General features: G+C 42.4%; 1 protein-coding gene across 2 annotated transcripts in view; it reads right to left on the bottom strand.

The window, feature by feature from the left end:
• LOC139757891 (alpha-2-macroglobulin receptor-associated protein) overlaps positions 1–23,824 on the bottom strand; it is a 92,408-nt gene that overhangs the window by 46,658 nt on the left and 21,926 nt on the right. For both annotated transcript variants that reach the window (XM_071678812.1, XM_071678811.1), the window contains exon 3: positions 11,421–11,588. In XM_071678812.1, coding sequence (XP_071534913.1) covers positions 11,421–11,588 — 168 coding nt within the window. The remainder of the gene's footprint in view (positions 1–11,420; positions 11,589–23,824) is intronic.

Genomic DNA, 23,824 nt, shown 5'->3' with positions numbered 1-23,824 from the left:
TCACTACCTCTTCTCTGTTTACCAAATCATTTTCCCTAACCCTCTCACTTTGCACACCACCTCGACCAAAACACCCTATATCTGCCACTCTATCATCAAACACATTCAACAAACCTTCAAAATACTCACTCCATCTCCTTCTCACATCACCACTACTTGTTATCACCTCCCCATTTGCGCCCTTCACTGAAGCTCCCATTTGCTCCCTTGTCTTACGCACTTTATTTACCTCCTTCCAGAACATCTTTTTATTCTCCCTAAAATTTAATGATACTCTCTCACCCCAACTCTCATTTGCCCTTTTTTTCACCTCTTGCACCTTTCTCTTGACCTCCTGTCTCTTTCTTTTGTACACCTCCCACTCAATTGCATTTTTTCCCTGCAAAAATCGTCCAAATGCCTCTTTCTTCTCTTTCACTAATACTCTTACTTCTTCATCCTACCACTCACTACCCTTTCTAATCAACCCACCTCCCACTCTTCTCATGCCACAAGCATCTTTTGCGCAATCCATCACTGATTCCCTAAATACATCCCATTCCTCCCCCACTCCCCTTGCTTCCATTGTTCTCACCTTTTTCCATTCTGTACTCAGTCTCTCCTGGTACTTCCTCACACAGGTCTCCTTCTCAAGCTCACTTACTCTCACCACCCTCTTCACCACAACATTCACTCTTCTTTTCTGAAAACCCATACAAATCTTCACCTTAGCCTCCACAAGATAATGATCAGACATCCCTCCAGTTGCACCTCTCAGCACATTAATATCCAAAAGTCTCTCTTTCGCACGCCTGTCAATTAACACGTAATCCAATAACGCTCTCTGGCCATCTCTCCTACTTACATACGTATATTTATGTATATCTCGCTTTTTAAACCAGGTATTCCCAATCATCAGTCCTTTTTCAGCACATAAATCTACAAGCTCTTCACCATTTCCATTTACAACACTGAACACCCCATGTATACCAATTATTCCCTCAACTGCCACATTACTCACCTTTGCATTCAAATCACCCATCACTATAACCCGGTCTCGTGCATCAAAACCACTAACACACTCATTCAGCTGCTCCCAAAACACTTGCCTCTCTTGATCTTTCTTCTCATGCCCAGGTGCATATGCACCAATAATCACCCACCTCTCTCCATCAACTTTCAGTTTTACCCATATTATATATATTTTTTTTATTATACTTTGTCGCTGTCTCCCGCGTTTGCGAGGTAGCGCAAGGAAACAGACGAAAGAAATGGCCCAACCCCCCCCCCATACACATGCATACACATACGTCCACACACGCAAATATACATACCTACACAGCTTTCCATGGTTTACCCCAGACGCTTCACATGCCCTGATTCAATCCACTGACAGCACGTCAACCCCGGTATACCACATCGCTCCAATTCACTCTATTCCTTGCCCTCCTTTCACCCTCCTGCATGTTCAGGCCCCGATCACACAAAATCTTTTTCACTCCATCTTTCCACCTCCAATTTGGTCTCCCTCTTCTCCTTGTTCCCTCCACCTCCGACACATATATCCTCTTGGTCAATCTTTCCTCACTCATCCTCTCCATGTGCCCAAACCACTTCAAAACACCCTCTTCTGCTCTCTCAACCACGCTCTTTTTATTTCCACAAATCTCTCTTACCCTTACATTACTCACTCGATCAAACCACCTCACACCACACATTGTCCTCAAACATCTCATTTCCAGCACATCCATCCTCCTGCGCACAACTCTATCCATAGCCCACGCCTCGCAACCATACAACATTGTTGGAACCACTATTCCTTCAAACATACCCATTTTTGCTTTCCGAGATAATGTTCTCGACTTCCACACATTCTTCAAGGCCCCCAGAATTTTCGCCCCCTCCCCCACCCTATGATCCACTTCCACTTCCATGGTTCCATCCGCTGCCAGATCCACTCCCAGATATCTAAAACACTTCACTTCCTCCAGTTTTTCTCCATTCAAACTCACCTCCCAATTGACTTGACCCTCAACCCTACTGTACCTAATAACCTTGCTCTTATTCACATTTACTCTTAACTTTCTTCTTCCACACACTTTTCCAAACTCAGTCACCAGCTTCTGCAGTTTCTCACATGAATCAGCCACCAGCGCTGTATCATCAGCAAACAACAACTGACTCACTTCCCAAGCTCTCTCATCCCCAACAGACTTCATACTTGCCCCTCTTTCCAAAATTCTTGCATTTACCTCCCTAACAACCCCATCCATAAACAAATTAAATAACCATGGAGACATCACACACCCCTGCCGCAAACCTACATTCACTGAGAACCAATCACTTTCCTCTCTTCCTACATGTACACATGCCTTACATCCTCGATAAAAACTTTTCACTGCTTCTAACAACTTTCCTCCCACACCATATATTCTTATTACCTTCCACAGAGCATCTCTATCAACTCTATCATATGCCTTCTCCAGATCCATAAATGCTACATACAAATCCATTTGCTTTTCTAAGTATTTCTCACATACATTCTTCAAAGCAAACACCTGATCCACACATCCTCTACCACTTCTGAAACCACACTGCTCTTCCCCAATCTGATGCTCTGTACATGCCTTCACCCTCTCAATCAATACCCTCCCATATAATTTACCAGGAAGACTCAACAAACTTATACCTCTGTAATTTGAGCACTCACTCTTATCCCCTTTGCCTTTGTACAATGGCACTATGCACGCATTCCGCCAATCCTCAGGCACCTCACCATTAGTCATACATACATTAAATAACCTTACCAACCAGTCAACAATACAGTCACCCCCTTTTTTAATAAATTCCACCGCAATACCATCCAAACCTGCTGCCTTGCCGGCTTTCATCTTCCGCAAAGCTTTCACTACCTCTTCTCTGTTTACCAAATCATTTTCCCTAACCCTCTCACTTTGCACACCACCTCGACCAAAACACCCTATATCTGCCACTCTATCATCAAACACATTCAACAAACCTTCAAAATACTCACTCCATCTCCTTCTCACATCACCACTACTTGTTATCACCTCCCCATTTGCGCCCTTCACTGAAGTTCCCATTTGCTCCCTTGTCTTACGCACTTTATTTACCTCCTTCCAGAACATCTTTTTATTCTCCCTAAAATTTAATGATACTCTCTCACCCCAACTCTCATTTGCCCTTTTTTTCACCTGTTGCACCTTTCTCTTGACCTCCTGTCTCTTTCTTTTATACATCTCCCACTCAATTGCATCTTTTCCCTGCAAAAATCGTCCAAAAGCCTCTCTCTTCTCTTTCACTAATACTCTTACTTCTTCATCCCACCACTCACTACCCTTTCTAATCAACCCACCTCCCACTCTTCTCATGCCACAAGCATCTTTTGCGCAATCCATCACTGATTCCCTAAATACATCCCATTCCTCCCCCACTCCCCTTACTTCCATTGTTCTCACCTTTTTCCATTCTGTACTCAGTCTCTCCTGGTACTTCCTCACACAAGTCTCCTTCTCAAGCTCACTTACTCTCACCACCCTCTTCACCCCAGGTGAGGATATTCCCTCAAGGGCCCAGTCCTCTGTTCTCAACGCTACCTCGCTAATGCGGGAAATGGCGAATAGTATGAAAGAAAAGAAAGAAAGAATATATATATATATATATATATATATATATATATATATATATATATATATATATATATATATATATATATATATTTTTTTTTTTATACCTCGTCGCTGTCTCCCGCGGTTGCGAGGTAGCGCAAGGAAACAGACGAAAGAAATGGCCCAACCCCCCCCATACACATGTACATACACACGTCCACACACGCAAATATACATACCTACACAGCTTTCCATGGTTTACCCCGGACGCTTCACATGCCTTGATTCAATCCACTGACAGCACGTCAACCCCTGTATACCACATCGCTCCAATTCACTCTATTCCTTGCCCTCCTTTCACCCTCCTGCATGTTCAGGCCCCGATCACACAAAATCCTTTTCACTCCATCTTTCCACCTCCAATTTGGTCTCCCTCTTCTCCTCGTTCCCTCCACCTCCGACACATATATCCTCTTGGTCAATCTTTCCTCACTCATTCTCTCCATGTGCCCAAACCATTTCAAAACACCCTCTTCTGCTCTCTCAACCACGCTCTTTTTATTTCCACACATCTCTCTTACCCTTACGTTACTTACTCGATCAAACCACCTCACACCACACATTGTCCTCAAACATCTCATTTCCAGCACATCCATCCTCCTGCGCACAACTCTATCCATGGCCCACGCCTCGCAACCATACAACATTGTTGGAACCACTATTCCTTCAAACATACCCATTTTTGCTTTCCGAGATAATGTTCTCGACTTCCACACATTTTTCAAGGCTCCCAAAATTTTCGCCCCCTCCCCCACCCTATGATCCACTTCCGCTTCTATGGTTCCATCCGCTGACAGACAGATCCACTCCCAGATATCTAAAACACTTCACTTCCTCCAGTTTTTCTCCATTCAAACTCACCTCCCAACTGACTTGACCCTCAACCCTACTGCACCCAACAACCCTGCTCCCATTCACATTTACTCTTAACTCTCTTCTTCCACACACTTTACCAAACTCCGTCACCAGCTTCTGCAGTTTCTCACATATATATATATATATATATATATATATATATATATATATATATATATATATATATATATATATGATAGAGTTGATAGAGATGCTCTGTGGAAGGTATTAAGAATATATGGTGTGGGAGGCAAGTTGTTAGAAGCAGTGAAAATTTTTTATCGAGGATGTAAGGCATGTGTACGTGTAGGAAGAGAGGAAAGTGATTGGTTCTCAGTGAATGTAGGTTTGCGGCAGGGGTGTGTGATGTCTCCATGGTTGTTTAATTTGTTTATGGATGGGGTTGTTAGGGAGGTGAATGCAAGAGTTTTGGAAAGAGGGGCAAGGATGAAGTCTGTTGGGGATGAGAGAGCTTGGGAAGTGAGTCAGTTGTTGTTCGCTGATGATACAGCGCTGGTGGCTGATTCATGTGAGAAACTGCAGAAGGTGGTGACTGAGTTTGGTAAAGTGTGTGAAACAAGAAAGTTAAGAGTAAATGTGAATAAGAGCAAGGTTATTAGGTACAGTAGGGTTGAGGGTCAAGTCAATTGGGAGGTGAGTTTGAATGGAGAAAAACTGGAGGAAGTGAAGTGTTTTAGATATCTGGGAGTGGATCTGGCAGCGGATGGAAACATGGAAGCGGAAGTGGATCATAGGGTGGGGGAGGGGGCGAAAATTCTGGGAGCCTTGAAGAATGTGTGGAAGTCGAGAACATTATCTCGGAAAGCAAAAATGGGTATGTTTGAAGGAATAGTGGTTCCAACAATGTTGTATGGTTGCGAGGCGTGGACTATGGATAGAGTTGTGCGCAGGAGGATGGATGTGCTGGAAATGAGATGTTTGAGGACAATGTGTGGTGTGAGGTGGTTTGATCGAGTAAGTAACGTAAGGGTAAGAGAGATGTGTGGAAATAAAAAGAGCGTGGTTGAGAGAGCAGAAGAGGGTGTTTTGAAATGGTTTGGTCACATGGAGAGAATGAGTGAGGAAAGATTGACCAAGAGGATATATGTGTCGGAGGTGGAGGGAACGAGGAGAAGAGGGAGACCAAATTGGAGGTGGAAAGATGGAGTGAAAAAGATTTTGTGTGATCGGGGCCTGAACATGCAGGAGGGTGAAAGGAGGGCAAGGAATAGAGTGAATTGGAGCGATGTGGTATACCGGGGTTGACGTGCTGTCAGTGGATTGAATCAAGGCATGTGAAGCGTCTGGGGTAAACCATGGAAAGCTGTGTAGGTATGTATATTTACGTGTGTGGACGTATGTATATACATGTGTATGGGGGTGGGTTGGGCCATTTCTTTCGTCTGTTTCCTTGCGCTACCTCGCAAACGCGGGAGACAGTGACAAAGCAAAAAAAAAAAAAAAAAAAAAAATATATATATATATATGGAGAATGGAGAAAAACTGGAGGAAGTGAAGTGTTTTAGATATCTGGGAGTGGATCTGGCAGCGGATGGAACCATGGAAGCGGAAGTGGATCATAGGGTGGGGGAGGGGGCGAAAATTCTGGGGGCCTTGAAGAATGTGTGGAAGTCGAGAACATTATCTCGGAAAGCAAAAATGGGTATGTTTGAAGGAATAGTGGTTCCAACAATGTTGTATGGTTGCGAGGCGTGGGCTATGGATAGAGTTGTGCGCAGGAGGATGGATGTGCTGGAAATGAGATGTTTGAGGACAATGTGTGGTGTGAGGTGGTTTGATCGAGTGAGTAACGTAAGGGTAAGAGAGATGTGTGGAAATAAAAAGAGCGTGGTTGAGAGAGCAGAAGAGGGTGTTTTGAAGTGGTTTGGGCACATGGAGAGGATGAGTGAGGAAAGATTGACCAAGAGGATATATGTGTCGGAGGTGGAGGGAACAAGGAGAAGAGGGAGACCAAATTGGAGGTGGAAAGATGGAGTGAAAAAGATTTTGAGTGATTGGGGCCTGAACATGCAGGAGGGTGAAAGGAGGGCAAGGAATAGAGTGAATTGGAGCGATGTGGTATACCGGGGTTGACGTGCTGTCAGTGGATTGAATCAAGGCATGTGAAGCGTCTGAGGTAAACCATGGAAAGCTGTGTAGGTATGTATATTTGTGTGTGTGGACGTATGTATATACATGTGTATGGGGGGGTTGGGACATTTCTTTCGTCTGTTTCCTTGCGCTACCTCGCAAACGCAGGAGACAGCGACAAAGTATAAAAAAAAAAAAAAAAATATATATATATATATATATATATATATATATATATATATATATATATATATATATATATATATATATATATATATATATATATATTTTTTCTTTTCTTTCTTTCAAACTATTCGCCATTTCCCGCATTAGCGAGGTAGCGTTAAGAACAAAGGACTGGGCCTTTGAGGGAATACCCTCACCTGGCCCAATTCTCTGTTCCTTCTTTAGGAATATTAAAAAAAAACGAGAGGGGAGGATTTCCAGCCCCCCGCTCCCTCCCCTTTTAGTCGCCTTCTACGACATGCAGGGAATACGTGGGAAGTATTCTTTCTCCCCTATCCCTGGGGATGGGGAGAAAGAATACTTCCCACGTATTCCCTGCGTGTCGTAGAAGTCGACTAAAAGGGGAGGGAGCGGGGGGTTGGAAATCCTCCCCTCTTGTTTTTTTTTAATTTTCCAAAAAAAATGAACAGAGAAGGGGGCCAGGTGAGGATGTTCCCTCAGAGGCCCAGTCCTCTGTTCTTAACACTACCTTGCTGATGCGGGAAATGGCGAATAGTTTGAAAAAAAAAAATATATATATATAGAGAGAGAGAGAGAGAGAGAGAGAGAGAGAGAGAGAGAGAGAGAGAGAGAGAGAGAGAGAGAGAGAGAGAGAGAGAGAGAGAGAGACAGAGACAGACAGAGACAGACAGACACAGACAGACAGACAGACAGAGACAGACAGACAGACAGAGACAGACAGAGAGAGAGAGAGAGTTCCTAAAGTATTTGGAGATCTGACCTTTAAACATTTTGGGAAAAGGAGTTCATAATGTATTTGTAGACCTGACCTTTAAAAAATTTTGGAAAAGGAAAAGATAAAAGAAGGGGAAGAAAGAGAGTTCCATATCCTCATTGTTACATGGAAAAAGAAAGTATCACGACTTTCACTCCTTGAGTCATGGATGGTCTCCACGAAGAAACTACAGGAAGTGGCAGCCAGGTGGATGGGACACATGTATGCAGCTCATGAGATCAATGGCCTATTGGCAGACAGCAAGGAACATCATCGAAGGAAGAGAGGAATATTAGAGAGAGGTAAGGTCTAAAATATTATAGCCAGTCCCCAGCTTATCATGGGTTACGTTCCAGTAAATCTATTGTAAGTTGAACATATCCTAAATCTAAAATACACTTAACACTGTTGTTTACACTCATGATTGCGCGGCTGACTGGAAGTTGTGGCTTGCTGCCACTGCGCAGCATATTGCTCGCCCAGGAAAAGATCAAAATTCAAAGTACATTTTCTACTGAATTCATATTGACATCACACCATAGTAAAGTTGAAAAATTGTCAAACCACTATAAGTTGGGGACTATCTGTAATAAGAAAGTAGGCTTTTGATTCCACTCTGATTAAGAAAGTGGTGGAAATAGAGTCATCCAAAATGCAAGAACAGTACTCCATACTGGTGATAATACAACCCCTATAGATATGAAAAAGCTGTTTACAAGAGAAATAATTATGTCTCCTACACAACGTAACCAGCTTTTATGATACAGATTTTGTAATGCTGATTAGGCGGGATTTCCAGAATGGAGGGGAAGATAGTATTATCTCCATCATATTAATATTTCTGCAAGGCTGAAATGTAGTTTTAAAAATGATCATAGAAAGAGTGACATTCTATCTAAAAGGAGATACTAGAAGGAACTGCATTTTAGCTCTACCAAATCTAACCAGGTTTGAGCTTCCCAATTCTGAAACATTGTAGAAGTTTGAATTAAGAGAGTAGATGTGTTTAATACCAGAAAGAGTACAAGCATTAAGTCAGGAGGGTAGGGAAAATGAGTTGAAGTATGCCATGGAATTATCCACATAAGAGTGAATGGAGCTAGATGTTGAAGACAGATGGTCATTAATGGAGAAGAAAGAAAGACAGCATGAAAATGGAAAAATAAACACTGAGGGACACTCCTGATGAGAAAATATGAGGGGAAAGTCACTCCATTAACATTAACTGCAATGGTATGGCCAAAGAGGAAGCTATGCATTAAGGATTAGGGTAAAGCAAAAAAAAAAAAAAAGCCTTCTGATGGAAATTTGAAAAGCAATGACTAATGATACACAATGGCTGTCAAATGCTCTGAAGATGTGGACCACGACAAAAAAAATTCAACAAAATCCCTTAGGATGAAAAGCCTACAATGAATCACAAAGGAAAAATATCACCAGTAGACTTTACACTGATAAAACTACAATGGGAATCAGAAAGAAGGGAATGGAATTCTAGGTGTTTGAAAAAAGAGGAATTAAAGAGAGTTTCAAACATTTGAGATAGCAAAAGTGGGTTAGAACCATCTCCTTTCCTAGGGATGGGATGCACTAAGGCATGCTTCTCAGAAGGAATAGTTTGGTTGAAAGACAGACAAAATAAGTGTGCAAGTATCACAGCTAGCTCAGAAACACATTTCCTTGGGATTCAAGGAGGGGAGGATATAGTTATCTCCATCATATCAATATTTCTGCAAGGCTGAAATGTTCACTTTAAGCTGGGAAAGCATTTGGAAGACCCTGAGCATGGAAAATCCAGAAGGCAAGGATTCAATAGGAGGAGACTGTCGAAGATTACTAGATGTGAATTCATATAAAGTTGCATGAGAATATGGCACTGAAAAGATTGACTTTACCAACTAGCTATAAATCAATCAAGTCCAAAGAAAGAGGAAAGGCTGAATTACTAAAGTTCCTGGAGATACTACTGGTTCAGGACCTGACAGATGAATTTGTAAAAGAAGTCAAATCAGCACACTTTCTTTTTAAGAGGATGGGCTTAACTACATAGAAAAGACATGCATTGATCCTGAGTTGAAATGACAGCAGAAAGGGACTTATGGGAAGGGAAACATTTCAAGGCCAGATACACTATTACTAAAGCAAATGGCATCAGAACAAGAGAATCAAGCTATGACTTGCAGGAGAAAGATCTACAGCAAGAAGAGATGCAGGGCTCTATCTCAGCTGACACACCCTGAGGGCATCTCAGCTAGCAAAGCAGTACCCGTTTCAAAGGAAGTCAGCAAAGAAACTGTACTAGGATGACCACAGGGCTTTTCTAAAATGACAGAGTTGTTTTTTCAAAGGGGATAAGGGTGACTGTGCCTAATAAGAAGTGATGGACAACCCTGAGGGGGAGATGAAATAGTATATGAGTAGTGGATGGGTTCAGGGATAAAAAGAGAGACCTGGTGTGTTGGAAGAAAGGTTGTGATGGTAGAGATCTTGTGTTGAGTATCTAATCAGTGGTTCTAGATTGTTAAGTAGGAAAAAAGAAAGGACCTCAACTCCACCAAGATCATCTGAAGTAGAGCATGACCAATCCTTGTGGTGTACAGTGAAATCCCCTGCAATGAGGAATTCAACTTGTGAATGTGAAGAGGGTAATGCTTTATGGATGGAGGCCAAACAATAAAAGAGCTGGGGATAGTGGAGAAAGAATACTTCCCACATTTTCCCTGCGTGTTGTAGAAGGCAAAGGGGAGGGGGGGGGGGGGGGGGGGGGGGGGAATCCCCCCCTCTCGTTTTTAATTTTCCAAAAGAAGGAACAGAGAAGGAGGCCAAATGAGGATTTCCCTCAAAGGCTCAGTCCTCTGTTCTTAACCCTACCTTGCTAATGCAGGAGATGGCAAATAGCATGGAAAAAAAAAACATAGCTATAGTATGGGGGAAGTATCCAAAACATACAAGCAAAGTTAAATATGATAAAAGACATTTTAAGCAAGATGGCTTCTAAGTTGGGTAATCCACATTTCATATCCAAGACACACTTTTTTCTTCATTATAGGCTCCAGTCACAGACCACAGTCCACATCAAGGCTGGACCTTAGGTGAAAAATAGAAAGGATTATGAAAGGGGAAAGGAAGAGACAAAGGAGAATATCTATGAAGTCTGGAGTTCATAAATTCTCGAGTAAGTGAAAAGCCTCTTTTAAAATATGCCAGGTCACAGTCATTGGGAAAGACATGAGAGGGTGTAGAGTTCCAAAGTGTCAAAGTGCAGGGAAAGAAACATTTATCAAAATGGCCCACACATGAAATGCCAATGGCCATACAGTAATCATACAGTGAGCTTGCCTTGTATTTCGTGGTCTACTTAATGGCAGGGGCACCCATGCAATGCAGCCAGCTCTCGGGAGCAAAAACAAAAGGAATCCCTACAGAAGAGGGGTTTCATCTCTAAACTCCCTTCATTTGCCCCCCCCCCTTGTTTTGTTCCCTCAAATCTAGCTTTCTCTCTGACTGATCGAACATCAGCAGTCTTCACCACTACACTGTACACCTCTTATGCCAAGAACACCATAACTCTGTTGTAACCTGTGTCATTATTACCACCTCAGTTTTATTTCAAATCTACAAAATTATTAAATCTTTTTCAGTAAACACTTCATTTCAGAATTTCATTACCCAGTAACATGCCTGCTTTACTATATTACTGTATCATATCATCCAACAATAATTACAATTCACAGATTTAAACTGAGCAAACAAGATAAACAAACAAATGTCTTAATACTATCAGTTTCCCAAACCTAATTCTGGGAATATTAAATTCTGAATAAACAATTTAAAGGTAAAAATACCTGAAAATCCTGAACTTTCTGCTTTAGTCCATAACTTATTGAGTTTCTTATCCTTGAAAACAGCCTTAAGAATCTTCTGGTCAGTCACTTCATTTAAATATGTTTCCTTACTTCCAGTTGTCATATTGTCAGGAAGGTCATCAATAAGCTTGTATCTCAACATGATTCCTGAAATAAGAAATAAATATAAAAACACACATGACCACATGTTTCTATATAACAACTGAGCTCCTTGAGAAGAACTCAGTAAAAGGGCCACATCCAATGCAAGAATCTTGGAGAGAGGGTCAAGTACACAGTCTGTGAGGGATGAGAGGGGCCTAGGAAGAGAGTCATTTGTTGTCTAGTGATGACAGAACACTGGTGGTAGATTCAAGTGAGAACTGCAAAAGTTTGTAACTGAGTTTGGAAGTGTATAAAACAAGGAAGCAAAGAGCAAATGTGAATAATATCAGCATTAATAGGTTTATCAGGTTAGAGGGGCAGGTTATTTTGGGTTTGAGATTGAATGGAGAAAATATGGAGGAAGTGAAGTGGTTTTTTGATATCTGGGAGTAGATATGGTAGCAAATGGAACTATGGAAGCAGAAGTGTCATAGGTTAGGAGAGAAAGTAGAGGTTCCAAGGGCACTGAAGACGTGGAAAGAGAGGTTATCATGAAGGGCGAACATGGGTATGTTTCAAGGTATAGAAGTTCTAACATTGTTTGTGCGTGTATAGATATTTTTCTTCATACATGCTCGCTATTTCCTGTATAAGTGAGGTAGCATCAAGAACAGATGATAGGTCTTTAGAGGGAAAATTCCTTACTTGGCTCCTTTTTCTGTTCCTTCTTTTGGAAATAAATAAATAAATAGATAAATATATTTATCTATTTATTCATTCATTTATTTTGCTTTGTCGCTGTCTCCTGCGTTAGCGAGGTAGCGCAAGGAAACACACGAAAGAATGGCCCAACCCACCCACATACACATGTATATACATACACGTCCACACACGTAAATATATATACCTATACATCCCAACATATACAAATCTATATACACACACAGACATATACATATATACACATGTACATAATTCATACTGTCTGCCCTTATTCATTCCCATCACCACCTAACCCCACATAAAATAACAACCTCCTCCCCCTCATGTGTGCGAGGTAGTGCTAGGAAAAGACAACAAAGGCCCCATTCGTTCACACTCAGTCTCTAGCTGTCATGTAACAATGCACCAAAACCACAGCTCCCTTTCCACATCCAGGCCCTACACAACTTTCCATGGTTTACCCCAGACACTTCACATGCCTTGGTACAATCCATTGACAGCACGTCAACCCCGGTATACCACATCGTTCAAATGCACTCTATTCCTTGCACGCCTTTCACCCTCCTGCATGTTTAGGCCCCGATCACTCAAAATCTTTTTCACTCCATCTTTCCACCTCCAATTTGGTCTCCCACATCTGCTCATACCCTCCACCTCTGACACATATATCCTCTTTGTCAATCTTTCCTCACTCATTCTCTCCATGTGACCAAACCATTTCAAAACACCCTCTTCTGCTCTCTCAACCACCCTCTTCTTATTACCACTCATCTCTCTTACCCTATTATTACTTACTCGATCAAACCACCTCACACCACCTATTGTCCTCAAACATCTCATCTCCAGCACATCCACCCTCCTGCGCACAACTCTATCCATAGTCCACACCTCGCAACCATACAACATCGTTGGAACCACTATTCCTTCAAACATACCCATTTTTGCTTTCCGAGATAATGTTCTCAACTTCCACACATTCTTCAAGGTTCCCAGTATTTTCGCCCCCTACCACACCCTATGATTCACTTCCGCTTCCATGGTTCCATCCGCTGCCAAATCTACTCCCACATATCTAAAACACTTCACTTCCTCCAGTTTTTCTCCATTCAAACTTACCTCCCAACTGACTTGACCCTCAACCCTATTGTACCTAACAACCTTGCTCTTATTCACATTTACTCTCAACTTTCTTCTTTCACACACTTTACCAAACTCAGTCACCAGCTTCTGCAGTTTCTCACATGAATCAGCCACCAGCACTGTATCATCAGCAAACAACAACTGACTCACTTCCCAAGCTCTCTCATCCACAACAGACTGCATACCTGCCCCTTTTCAAAACTCTTGCATTCACCTCCCTAACAACCCCATCCATAAACAAATCAAACAACCATGGAGACACCACACACACCTGCCGCAAACCTACATTCACTGAGAACCAATCACTTTCCTCTCTTCCTACACGTACTCAAGCCTTACATCCTCGATAAAAACTTTTCACTGCTTCTAACAACTTGCCTCCCACACCCATACATTCTTATAACCTTCCACAGAGCATCTCTATCAACTCTATCATATGCCTTCTCCAGATCCATAAATGCTACATACAAATCCATTTGCTTTTCTAAGTATTTCTCACATACATTCCTCAAAGCAAACACCTGATCCACACATCCTCTACCACTTCTGAAACCACACCACTCTTCCCTAATCTGATGCTCTGTACATGCCTTCACCCACTCAATCAATACCCTCCCATATAATTTACCAAGAATACTCAACAAACTTATACCTCTGTAATTTGAGCACTCACCTTTGTCCCCTTTGCCTTTGTACAATGGCACTATGCAAGCATTCCGCCAATCCTCAGGCACCTCACCATGAATCATACATATATTAAATAACCTTACCAACCAGTCAACAATACAGTCACCCCCTTTTTAATAAATTCCACTGCAATACCATCTAAACCCACTGCCTTGCCGGCTTTCATCTTCCGCAAAGCTTTTACTACCTCTTCTCTGTTTATCAAATCATTTTCCCTAAATCCTCTCACTTTGCACACCACCTTGACCAAAACACCCTATATCTACCACTCTATTATCAAACACATTCAACAAACCTTCAAAATACTCACCCCATCTCCTTCTCACATCACCACTATTTGTTACCACCTCTCCATTAGCCTCTTTCACTTAAGTTCCCATTTGTTCCCTTGTCTTACGCACTTTATTTACAACCTTCCACAACATCTTTTTATTCTCTCTAAAATTTAATGATACTCTCTCACCCCAACTCTCATTTGCCCTCTTTTTCACCTCTTGCACCTTTCTCTTGACCTCCTGTCTCTTTCTTTTATACATCTCCCACTCATTTGCATTACTTTCCTGCAAAAAAAGTCCAAATGCCTCTCTCTTCCCTTTAACTAATAATATTACTTCTTCATCCCTCCACTCACTACCCTTTCTAATCTGCCCACCTCCCATACTTCTCATGCCACAAGCATCTTTTGCGCAAGCCATTACTACTTCCCTAAATACATCCCATTCCTCCCCCACTCCCCTTACCTCCTTTGTTCTCACCTTTTTCCATTCTGTACTCAGTCTCTCCTGGTACTTCCTCACACAAGTCTCCTTCCCGAGCTAACTTACTCTCACCACCCTCTTCACCCCAACATTCTCTCTTCTTTTCTGAAAACCACTACAAATCTTCACTTTCACCTCGACAAGATAATGATCAGACAGCCCTCCAGTTGCACCTCTCAGCACATTAACATCCAAAAGTCTCTCTTTCACATGCCTATCAATTAACACGTAATCCAATAACACTCTGTAGCCATCTCTCCTACTTACATACATATACTTATGTATATCTCGCTTTTTAAACCAGGTATTACCAATCACCAGTCCTTTTTCAGCACATAAATCTACAAGCTCTTCACCATTTCCATTTACAACACTGAACACCCTATGTATACCAATTATTCTCTCAACTGCCACATTACTCACCTTTGCATTCAAATCACCCATCACAATAACCCAGTCTCGTGCAGCAAAACTACTAACACACTAATTCAGCTGCTCCCAAAACACTTGCCTCTCATGATGTTTCGTCTCATGCCCAGGTGCATATGCACCAATAATCACCCATCTCTCTCCATCAACTTTCAGTTTTACCCATATCAATCTAGAGTTTACTTTCTTACACTCTATCACATACTCCCACCACTCTTGTTTCAGGAGTGGTGCTACTCCTTCCCTTGCTCTTGTCCTCTCACTAACCCCTGACTTTACTCCCAAGACATTCCCAAACCACTCTTCCCCTTTACCCTTGAGCTTCGTTTCACTCAGAGCCAAAACATCCAGGTTCCTTTCCTCAAACATACTACCTATCTCTCCTTTTCTTTCATCTTGGTTACATCCACACACATTTAGACACCCCAATCTGAGCCTTCAAGGAGGATGAGCACTCCCTGCATGACTCCTTCTGTTTCCCCTTTTCGAAAGTTAAAATATAAGGAGGGGTGGGTTTCTAGCCCCTGCTCCCGTCCCCTTTAGTCGCCTTCTATGACACGTGAGGAATGAGTGGGAAGTATTCTTTCTCCCTTATCCCCAGGGATAATAAATATATTTATCTATTCATTATACTTAACCACTGTCTCCTGCATAAGTAAAGTAGTGCAAGGAAACAGATGAGGAATGGCCCAACCCTCCCACATGTATATACATAAACGCTCACACATGCACATATACATATATATACATTTCACCATATACATACATATTTTTTTTTTATCATTTTGCTTTGTCGCTGTCTCCCGCGTTTGCGAGGTAGCGCAAGGAAACAAAAAAAAGAAATGGGCCAACCCACCCCCCTACACAATGTATATACATACACGTCCACACACGCAAATATACATACCTATACATCTCAATGTACACATATATATACACACACAGACACATACATATGTACCCATGCACATAATTCACACTGTCTGCCTTTATTCATTCCCACAGCCACCTCGCCACACATGGAATACCATCCCCCTCCCCCTCATGTGTGCGAGGTAGCACTAGGGAAAGACAGTGAAGGCCGCATTCATTCACACTCACTCTCTAGCTGTCATGCAATAATGCCCGAAACCACAGCTCCCTTTCCACATCCAGGCCCCACACAACTTTCCATGGTTTACCCCAGACGCTTCACATGCCCTGATTCAATCCACTGACAGCACGTCAACCCCGGTATACCACATCGATCCAATTCACTCTATTCCTTGCCCTCCTTTCACCCTCCTGCATGTTCAGGCCCCGATCACTCAAAATCTTTTTCACTCCATCTTTCCACCTCCAATTTGGTCTCCCACTTCTCCTCGTTCCCTCCACCTCTGACACATATATCCTCTTGGTCAATCTTTCCTCACTCATTCTCTCCATGTGTCCAAACCATTTCAAAACACCCTCTTCTGCTCTCTCAACCACGCTCTTTTTATTTCCACACATCTCTCTTACCCTTACATTACTTACTCGATCAAACCAACTCACACCACATATTGTCCTCAAACATCTCATTTCCAGCACATCCACCCTCCTGCGCACAACTCTATCCATAGCCCACGCCTCGCAACCATACAACATTGTTGGAACCACTATTCCTTCAAACATACCCATTTTTGCTTTCCGAGATAATGTTCTCGACTTCCACACATTCTTCAAGGCTCCCAGGATTTTCGCCCCCTCCCCCACCCTATGATTCACTTCCGCTTCCATGATTCCATTCGCTGCCAGATCCACTCCCAGATATCTAAAACACTTCACTTCCTCCAGTTTTTCTCCATTCAAACTTACCTCCCAATTGACTTGACCCTCAACCCTACTGTACCTAATAACCTTGCTCTTATTCACATTTACTCTTAACTTTCTTCTTTCACACACTTTACCAAACTCAGTCACCAGCTTCTGCAGTTTCTCACATGAATCAGCCACCAGCGCTGTATCATCAGCGAACAACAACTGACTCACTTCCCACACTCTCTCATCCACAACAGACTTCATACTTGCCCCTCTTTCCAAAACTCTTGCATTCACCTCCCTAACAACCCCATCCATAAACAAATTAAACAACCATGGAGACATCACACACCCCTGCCGCAAACCTACATTCACTGAGAACCAATCACTTTCCTCTCTTCCTACACGTACACATGCCTTACATCCTCGATAAAAACTTTTCACTGCTTCTACATATTCATACCTGCTGCCTTCATCTACTCCCATCGCCACCCAGCCACACACGAAATAGCAATCCCCTCCCCCTCCAGCGAGGTAGCGCCAGGAAAACAGACAAAAAAGGCCACATTCATTAACACTCAGTCTCTACCTGTTATGTGTAATGCATTGAAACCACAGCTTCCTTTCCATGGTCTACCCCAGATGCTTCACATTTATATATAAATCTTTTTCATAAATATTTGCTATTTCCCGCATTAGCAAGGAACAGAGGACTGAGCCTTAGAGGGAATGTCCTCACATGGCCTCCTTCTCTGTTCCCTCTTTTGGAAAATCAAAAATGGGAGGGGAGGATTTCCAGCCCTCAGCTCCCTCTCCTTTTAGTCACCTTCTATGACATACAGGGAATACGTGGGAAGTATTCTTTCTCCCCTACCCCTAGATGTTACACAGGCCTTGGTTCAGTCCACTGACAAAACATTAAACCAATATACCACAGTTCCAATTTACTATTCCTTGCATGCCTCTCACCCTCCTGTATGTTCAGGGGCCGATTGCTCAAAATCTTTTTCATTCCATCCTTCCACCTCTAATTAGGTCTCCTGCTTCTCCTTGTTCCTTCCAACTCTGACACATATATCATCTTTGTCAACCACACATCCAAATCATTTCAACACACCCTCTTCTGCTCTATCAACCATACTCTTTTTACTTTCACACATCTCTTACACATTCTTTACTTACTCGATCAAACTGCCTCACACCACATATTGCCCTCAAAAATTTCATTTCCAACACATCCACCCTCTTCTCTACAACCATATCTAGCCAATGCCTTGCAACCATATAATGGTGGGACTCCTATTCTTTCAAACATACCCATTTTTGCTCTCTGAGATAAAGCTTCCTCCCTCCACAAATTCTTCATTGCTCCAAAAACCTTCAACCCTTCCCCCACCCTGTAACTCACTTCCACTTCCATGGTTTCACCCACAGCTAAGTCCACTCCCTAATATATAAAACACTTCACTTCCTCCAGTTTTTCTCCATTCAAGCTTACATCCCAACTAACTTGTTCCTCAACCCTAATTCACCTAATAACCTTGCTCTTGTTCACATTTACTCTCAACTTTCTCCTTTCACACACTTTTCTAAACTCAGTCGCCAACTTCTGCAGTTTCTCACTCAAATCAGCCACCAGTGCTGTATCATCAGCAAGCAACTGACTCACTTACCAGACCCTCTCATCCCTAACAGAAATGGATGATGGCAAGCAAGTATGGGCATTTAGGTGGGTGTATATATATATATATATATATATATATATATATATATATATATATATATATATATATATATATATATATATATATATATATATTATCCCTGGGGATAGGGGAGAAAGAATACTTCCCACGTATTCCCTGCGTGTCGTAGAAGGCGACTAAAAGGGAAGGGAGCGGGGGGCTGGAAATCCTCCCCTCTCGTTTTTTTTTTTTTTCTTCCAAAAGAAGGAACAGAGAAGAGGGCCAGGTGAGGATATTCCCTCAAAGGCCCAGTCCTCTGTTCTTAACGCTACCTCGCTATCGCGGGAAATGGCGAATAGTATGAAAAAAAAAAAATATATATATATATATATATATGGGGTGAGAGAGTATCATTAAATTTTAGGGAGAATAAAAAGATGTTCTGGAAGGAGGTAAATAAAGTGCGTAAGACAAGGGAGCAAATGGGAACTTCAGTGAAGGGCGCAAATGGGGAGGTGATAACAAGTAGTGGTGATGTGAGAACGAGATGGAGTGAGTATTTTGAAGGTTTGTTGAATGTGTTTGATGATAGAGTGGCAGATATAGGGTGTTTTGGTCGAGGTGGTGTGCAAAGTGAGAGGGTTAGGGAAAATGATTTGGTAAACAGAGAGGAGGTAGTGAAAGCTTTGCGGAAGATGAAAGCCGGCAAGGCAGCAGGTTTGGATGGTATTGCAGTGGAATTTGTTAAAAAAGGGGGTGACTGTATTGTTGACTGGTTGGTAAGGTTATTTAATGTATGTTTGACTCATGGTGAGGTGCCTGAGGATTGGCGGAATGCGTGCATAGTGCTATTGTACAAAGGCAAAGGGGATAAGAGTGAGTGCTCAAATTACAGAGGTATAAGCTTGTTGAGTATTCCTGGTAAATTATATGGGAGGGTATTGATTGAGAGGGTGAAGGCATGTACAGAGCATCAGATTGGGGAAGAGCAGTGTGGTTTCAGAAGTGGTAGAGGATGTGTGGATCAGGCGTTTGCTTTGAAGAATGTATGTGAGAAATACTTAGAAAAGCAAATGGATTTGTATGTAGCATTTATGGATCTGGAGAAGGCATATGATAGAGTTGATAGAGATGCTCTGTGGAAGGTATTAAGAATATATGGTGTGGGAGGAAAGTTGTTAGAAGCAGTGAAAAGTTTTTATCGAGGATGTAAGGCATGTGTACGTGTAGGAAGAGAGGAAAGTGATTGGTTCTCAATGAATGTAGGTTTGCGGCAGGGGTGTGTGATGTCTCCATGGTTGTTTAATTTGTTTATGGATGGGGTTGTTAGGGAGGTGAATGCAAGAGTTTTGGAAAGAGGGGCAAGTATGAAATCTGTTGGGGATGAGAGAGCTTGGGAAGTGAGTCAGTTGTTGTTCGCTGATGATACAGCGCTGGTGGCTGATTCATGTGAGAAACTGCAGAAGCTGGTGACTGAGTTTGGTAAAGTGTGTGAAAGAAGAAAGTTAAGAGTAAATGTGAATAAGAGCAAGGTTATTAGGTACAGTAGGGTTGAGGGTCAAGTCAATTGGGAGGTGAGTTTGAATGGAGAAAAACTGGAGGAAGTGAAGTGTTTTAGATATCTGGGAGTGGATCTGGCAGCGGATGGAACCATGGAAGCGGAAGTGGATCATAGGGTGGGGGAGGGGGCGAAAATTCTGGGAGCCTTGAAGAATGTGTGGAAGTCGAGAACATTATCTCAGAGAGCAAAAATGGGTATGTTTGAAGGAATAGTGGTTCCAACAATGTTGTATGGTTGCGAGGCGTGGACTATGGATAGAGTTGTGCGCAGGAGGATGGATGTGCTGGAAATGAGATGTTTGAGGACAATGTGTGGTGTGAGGTGGTTTGATCGAGTAAGTAACGTAAGGGTAAGAGAGATGTGTGGAAATAAAAAGAGCGTGGTTGAGAGAGCAGAAGAGGGTGTTTTGAAATGGTTTGGTCATATGGAGAGAATGAGTGAGGAAAGATTGACCAAGAGGATATATGTGTCGGAGGTGGAGGGAACGAGGAGAAGAGGGAGACCAAATTGGAGGTGGAAAGATGGAGTGAAAAAGATTTTGTGTGATCGGGGCCTGAACATGCAGGAGGGTGAAAGGAGGGCAAGAAATAGAGTGAATTGGAGCGATGTGGTATACCGGGGTTGACGTGCTGTCAGTGGATTGAATCAAGGCATGTGTATGGGGGTGGGTTGGGCCATTTCTTTCGTCTGTTTCCTTGCGCTACCTCGCAAACGCGGGAGACAGTGAAAAAAAAAAAAAATATATATATATATATATGGAGTGGGAGTGTGTGATAGAATGTAAGAAAGTAAATTCTCGATTAATATGGCTAAAACTATACACGTCCACACATGCAAATATACATACCCATACATCTCAATGTACACATATATATACACACACAGACACATACATATATACACATGTACACAATTCACACTGTCTGTCTTTATTCATTCCCATCGCCACCTCGCCACACATGGAATAACATCCCCCTCCCCCTCATGTGTGTGAGGTAGTGCTAGGAAAAGACAACAAAGGCCCCATTCGTTCACACTCAGTCTCTAGCTGTCATGCAATAATGCCCGAAACCACAGCTCCCTTTCCACATCCAGGCCCCACACAACTTTCCATGGTTTACCCCAAACGCTTCACATGCCCTGATTCAATCCACTGACAGCACGTCAACCCCGGTATACCACATCAATCCAATTCACTCTATTCCTTGCCCGCCTTTCACCCTCCTGCATGTTCAGGCCCCGATCACTTAAAATCTTTTTCACTCCATCTTTCCACCTCCAATTTGGTCTCCTACTTCTCGTTCCCTCCACCTCTGACACATATATCCTCTTGGTCAATCTTTCCTCAAACATTCTCTCCATGTGACCAAACCATTTCAAAACACCCTCTTCTGCTCTCTCAACCACACTCTTTTTATTTCCACACGTCTCTCTTACCCTTACATTACTTACTCGATCAAACCACCTCACACCACATATTGTCCTCAAACATCTCATTTCCAGCACATCCACCCTCCTGCGCACAACTCTATCCATAGCCCATGCCTCGCAACCATACAACATTGTTGGAACCACTATTCCTTCAAACATACCCATTTTTGCTTTCCGAGATAATGTTCTCGCCTCCCACACATTTTTCAACACTCCCAGAGCTTTCGCCCCCTACCCCAACCCTCACTTCCGCTTCCATGGTTCCATCCGTTGCCAAATCCACTCCCACATATCTAAAACACTTCACTTCCTCCAGTTTTTCTCCATTCAAACTTACCTCCCAATTGACTTGTACCTCAGCCCTACTGTACCTAATAACCTTGCTCTTATTCACATTTACTCTCAGCTTTCTTCTTTCACACACTTTACCAAACTCAGTCACCAACTTCTACAGTTTCTCACCCGAATCAGCCACTAGTGCTGTATCATCAGCGAACAACAACTGACTCACTTCCTAAGCCCTCTCATCCACAACAGACTTCGTACTTGCTCCTCTCTCCAAAACTCTTGCAGTCACCTTCCTAACAACCCCATCTATAAAGAAATTAAACAACCATGAGGACATCACACACCCCTGCCGCAAACTGACATTCACTGGGAACCAATCACTTTTCTCTCTTCCTACACGTACACAGGCCTTACATCCTCGATAAAAACTTTTCACTGCTTCTAACAACTTGCCTCCCACACCATATATTCTTAATACCTTCCAAAGAGCATCTCTATCAACTCTATCATATGCCTTCTCCAGATCCATAAATGCTACTTACAAATCCATATGCTTTTCTAAGTATTTCTCACACACATTCTTCAAAGCAAACACCTGATCCACACATCCTCTACCACTTCTGAAACCACACTGCTCTTCCCCAATCTGATGCTCTGTACATGCATTTACCATCTCAATCAATATTCTCACATATAATTTCCCAGAAATACTCAACAAACTTATACCTATGTAATTTGAAAACTCACCTTTATCCACTGCCTTTGTACAATGGTACTATGCATGCATTTTGCCAATCCTTAGGCACTTCACCATGAACCATAAATACAATGACCATCATCACCAACCAGTCAACAACACAGTCACCCCGTTTTTTTAATAAATTCCACTGCAATACCATCTAAATCCACTGCCTTGCCGGCTTTCATCTTCCACAAAGCTTTCACTAACTCTTCTCTGTATACCAAACCATTATCCCTGACCGTCTCCCTTCACACAACACCTCAACCAAAACACCCTATATCTGCCACTCTATCATCAAACACATTCAACAAACCTTGAAATACTCACTCCATCTCCTCACCTCACCACTAATTGTTATTACCTCCCCATTAGCCCCCTTCACCGACGTTCCCATTTGTTCTCTTGTCTTACACACTTTATTTAATTCCTTCCAAAACACTTTTTATTCTCCCTAAAAGTTAACGATACTCTCTCATCCCAAGTCTCATTTGTCCTCTTTTTCACCTCCTGCACCTTTCTCTTGACCTCCTTCCTCTTTCTTTTATACATCTCCCAGTCATTTGCACTATTTCCCTGCAAAAATCGTCGAAATGTCTCTCTCTTCTCTTTCACTAACAATCTTACTTCTTCATCCCACCACTCACTACCCTTTCTTATCTGCCCACCTCCCACCCTTCTCAAGCCAAAGGCATCTTTTGTGTAAGCCATCATTGTTTCCCCAAATACATCCCATTTTTCCCCCACTTCCCGTATGTCACTTGCTCTTACCTTTTCCCATTCTGCACGCAATCTCTCCTGGTACTTCCTCACACAAGTCTCCTTTCCAAGCTCACTTACTCTCACCCCTTCTCTTTACCCCAACATTCTCTTCTCTTCTGAAAACTTCTACAAATCTTCACCTTTGCCTCCACAAGACAATGATCACACATCCCTCCAGTTGCACCTCTAAGCACATTAACATCTCAAAGTCTCTCTTTTACGTGCCTATCAATTATTAACACATAATCCAATGACACTCTCTGGCCATCTCTCCTACTTACATATGTATACTTATGTATATCTCTCTTTTTAAACCA

Source organism: Panulirus ornatus, chromosome 28 (assembly GCF_036320965.1).
Source record: "Panulirus ornatus isolate Po-2019 chromosome 28, ASM3632096v1, whole genome shotgun sequence".
NCBI classification, from domain to species: Eukaryota; Metazoa; Arthropoda; class Malacostraca; order Decapoda; family Palinuridae; genus Panulirus; species Panulirus ornatus.
This window is presented reverse-complemented; position numbering and strand designations above follow the sequence as displayed.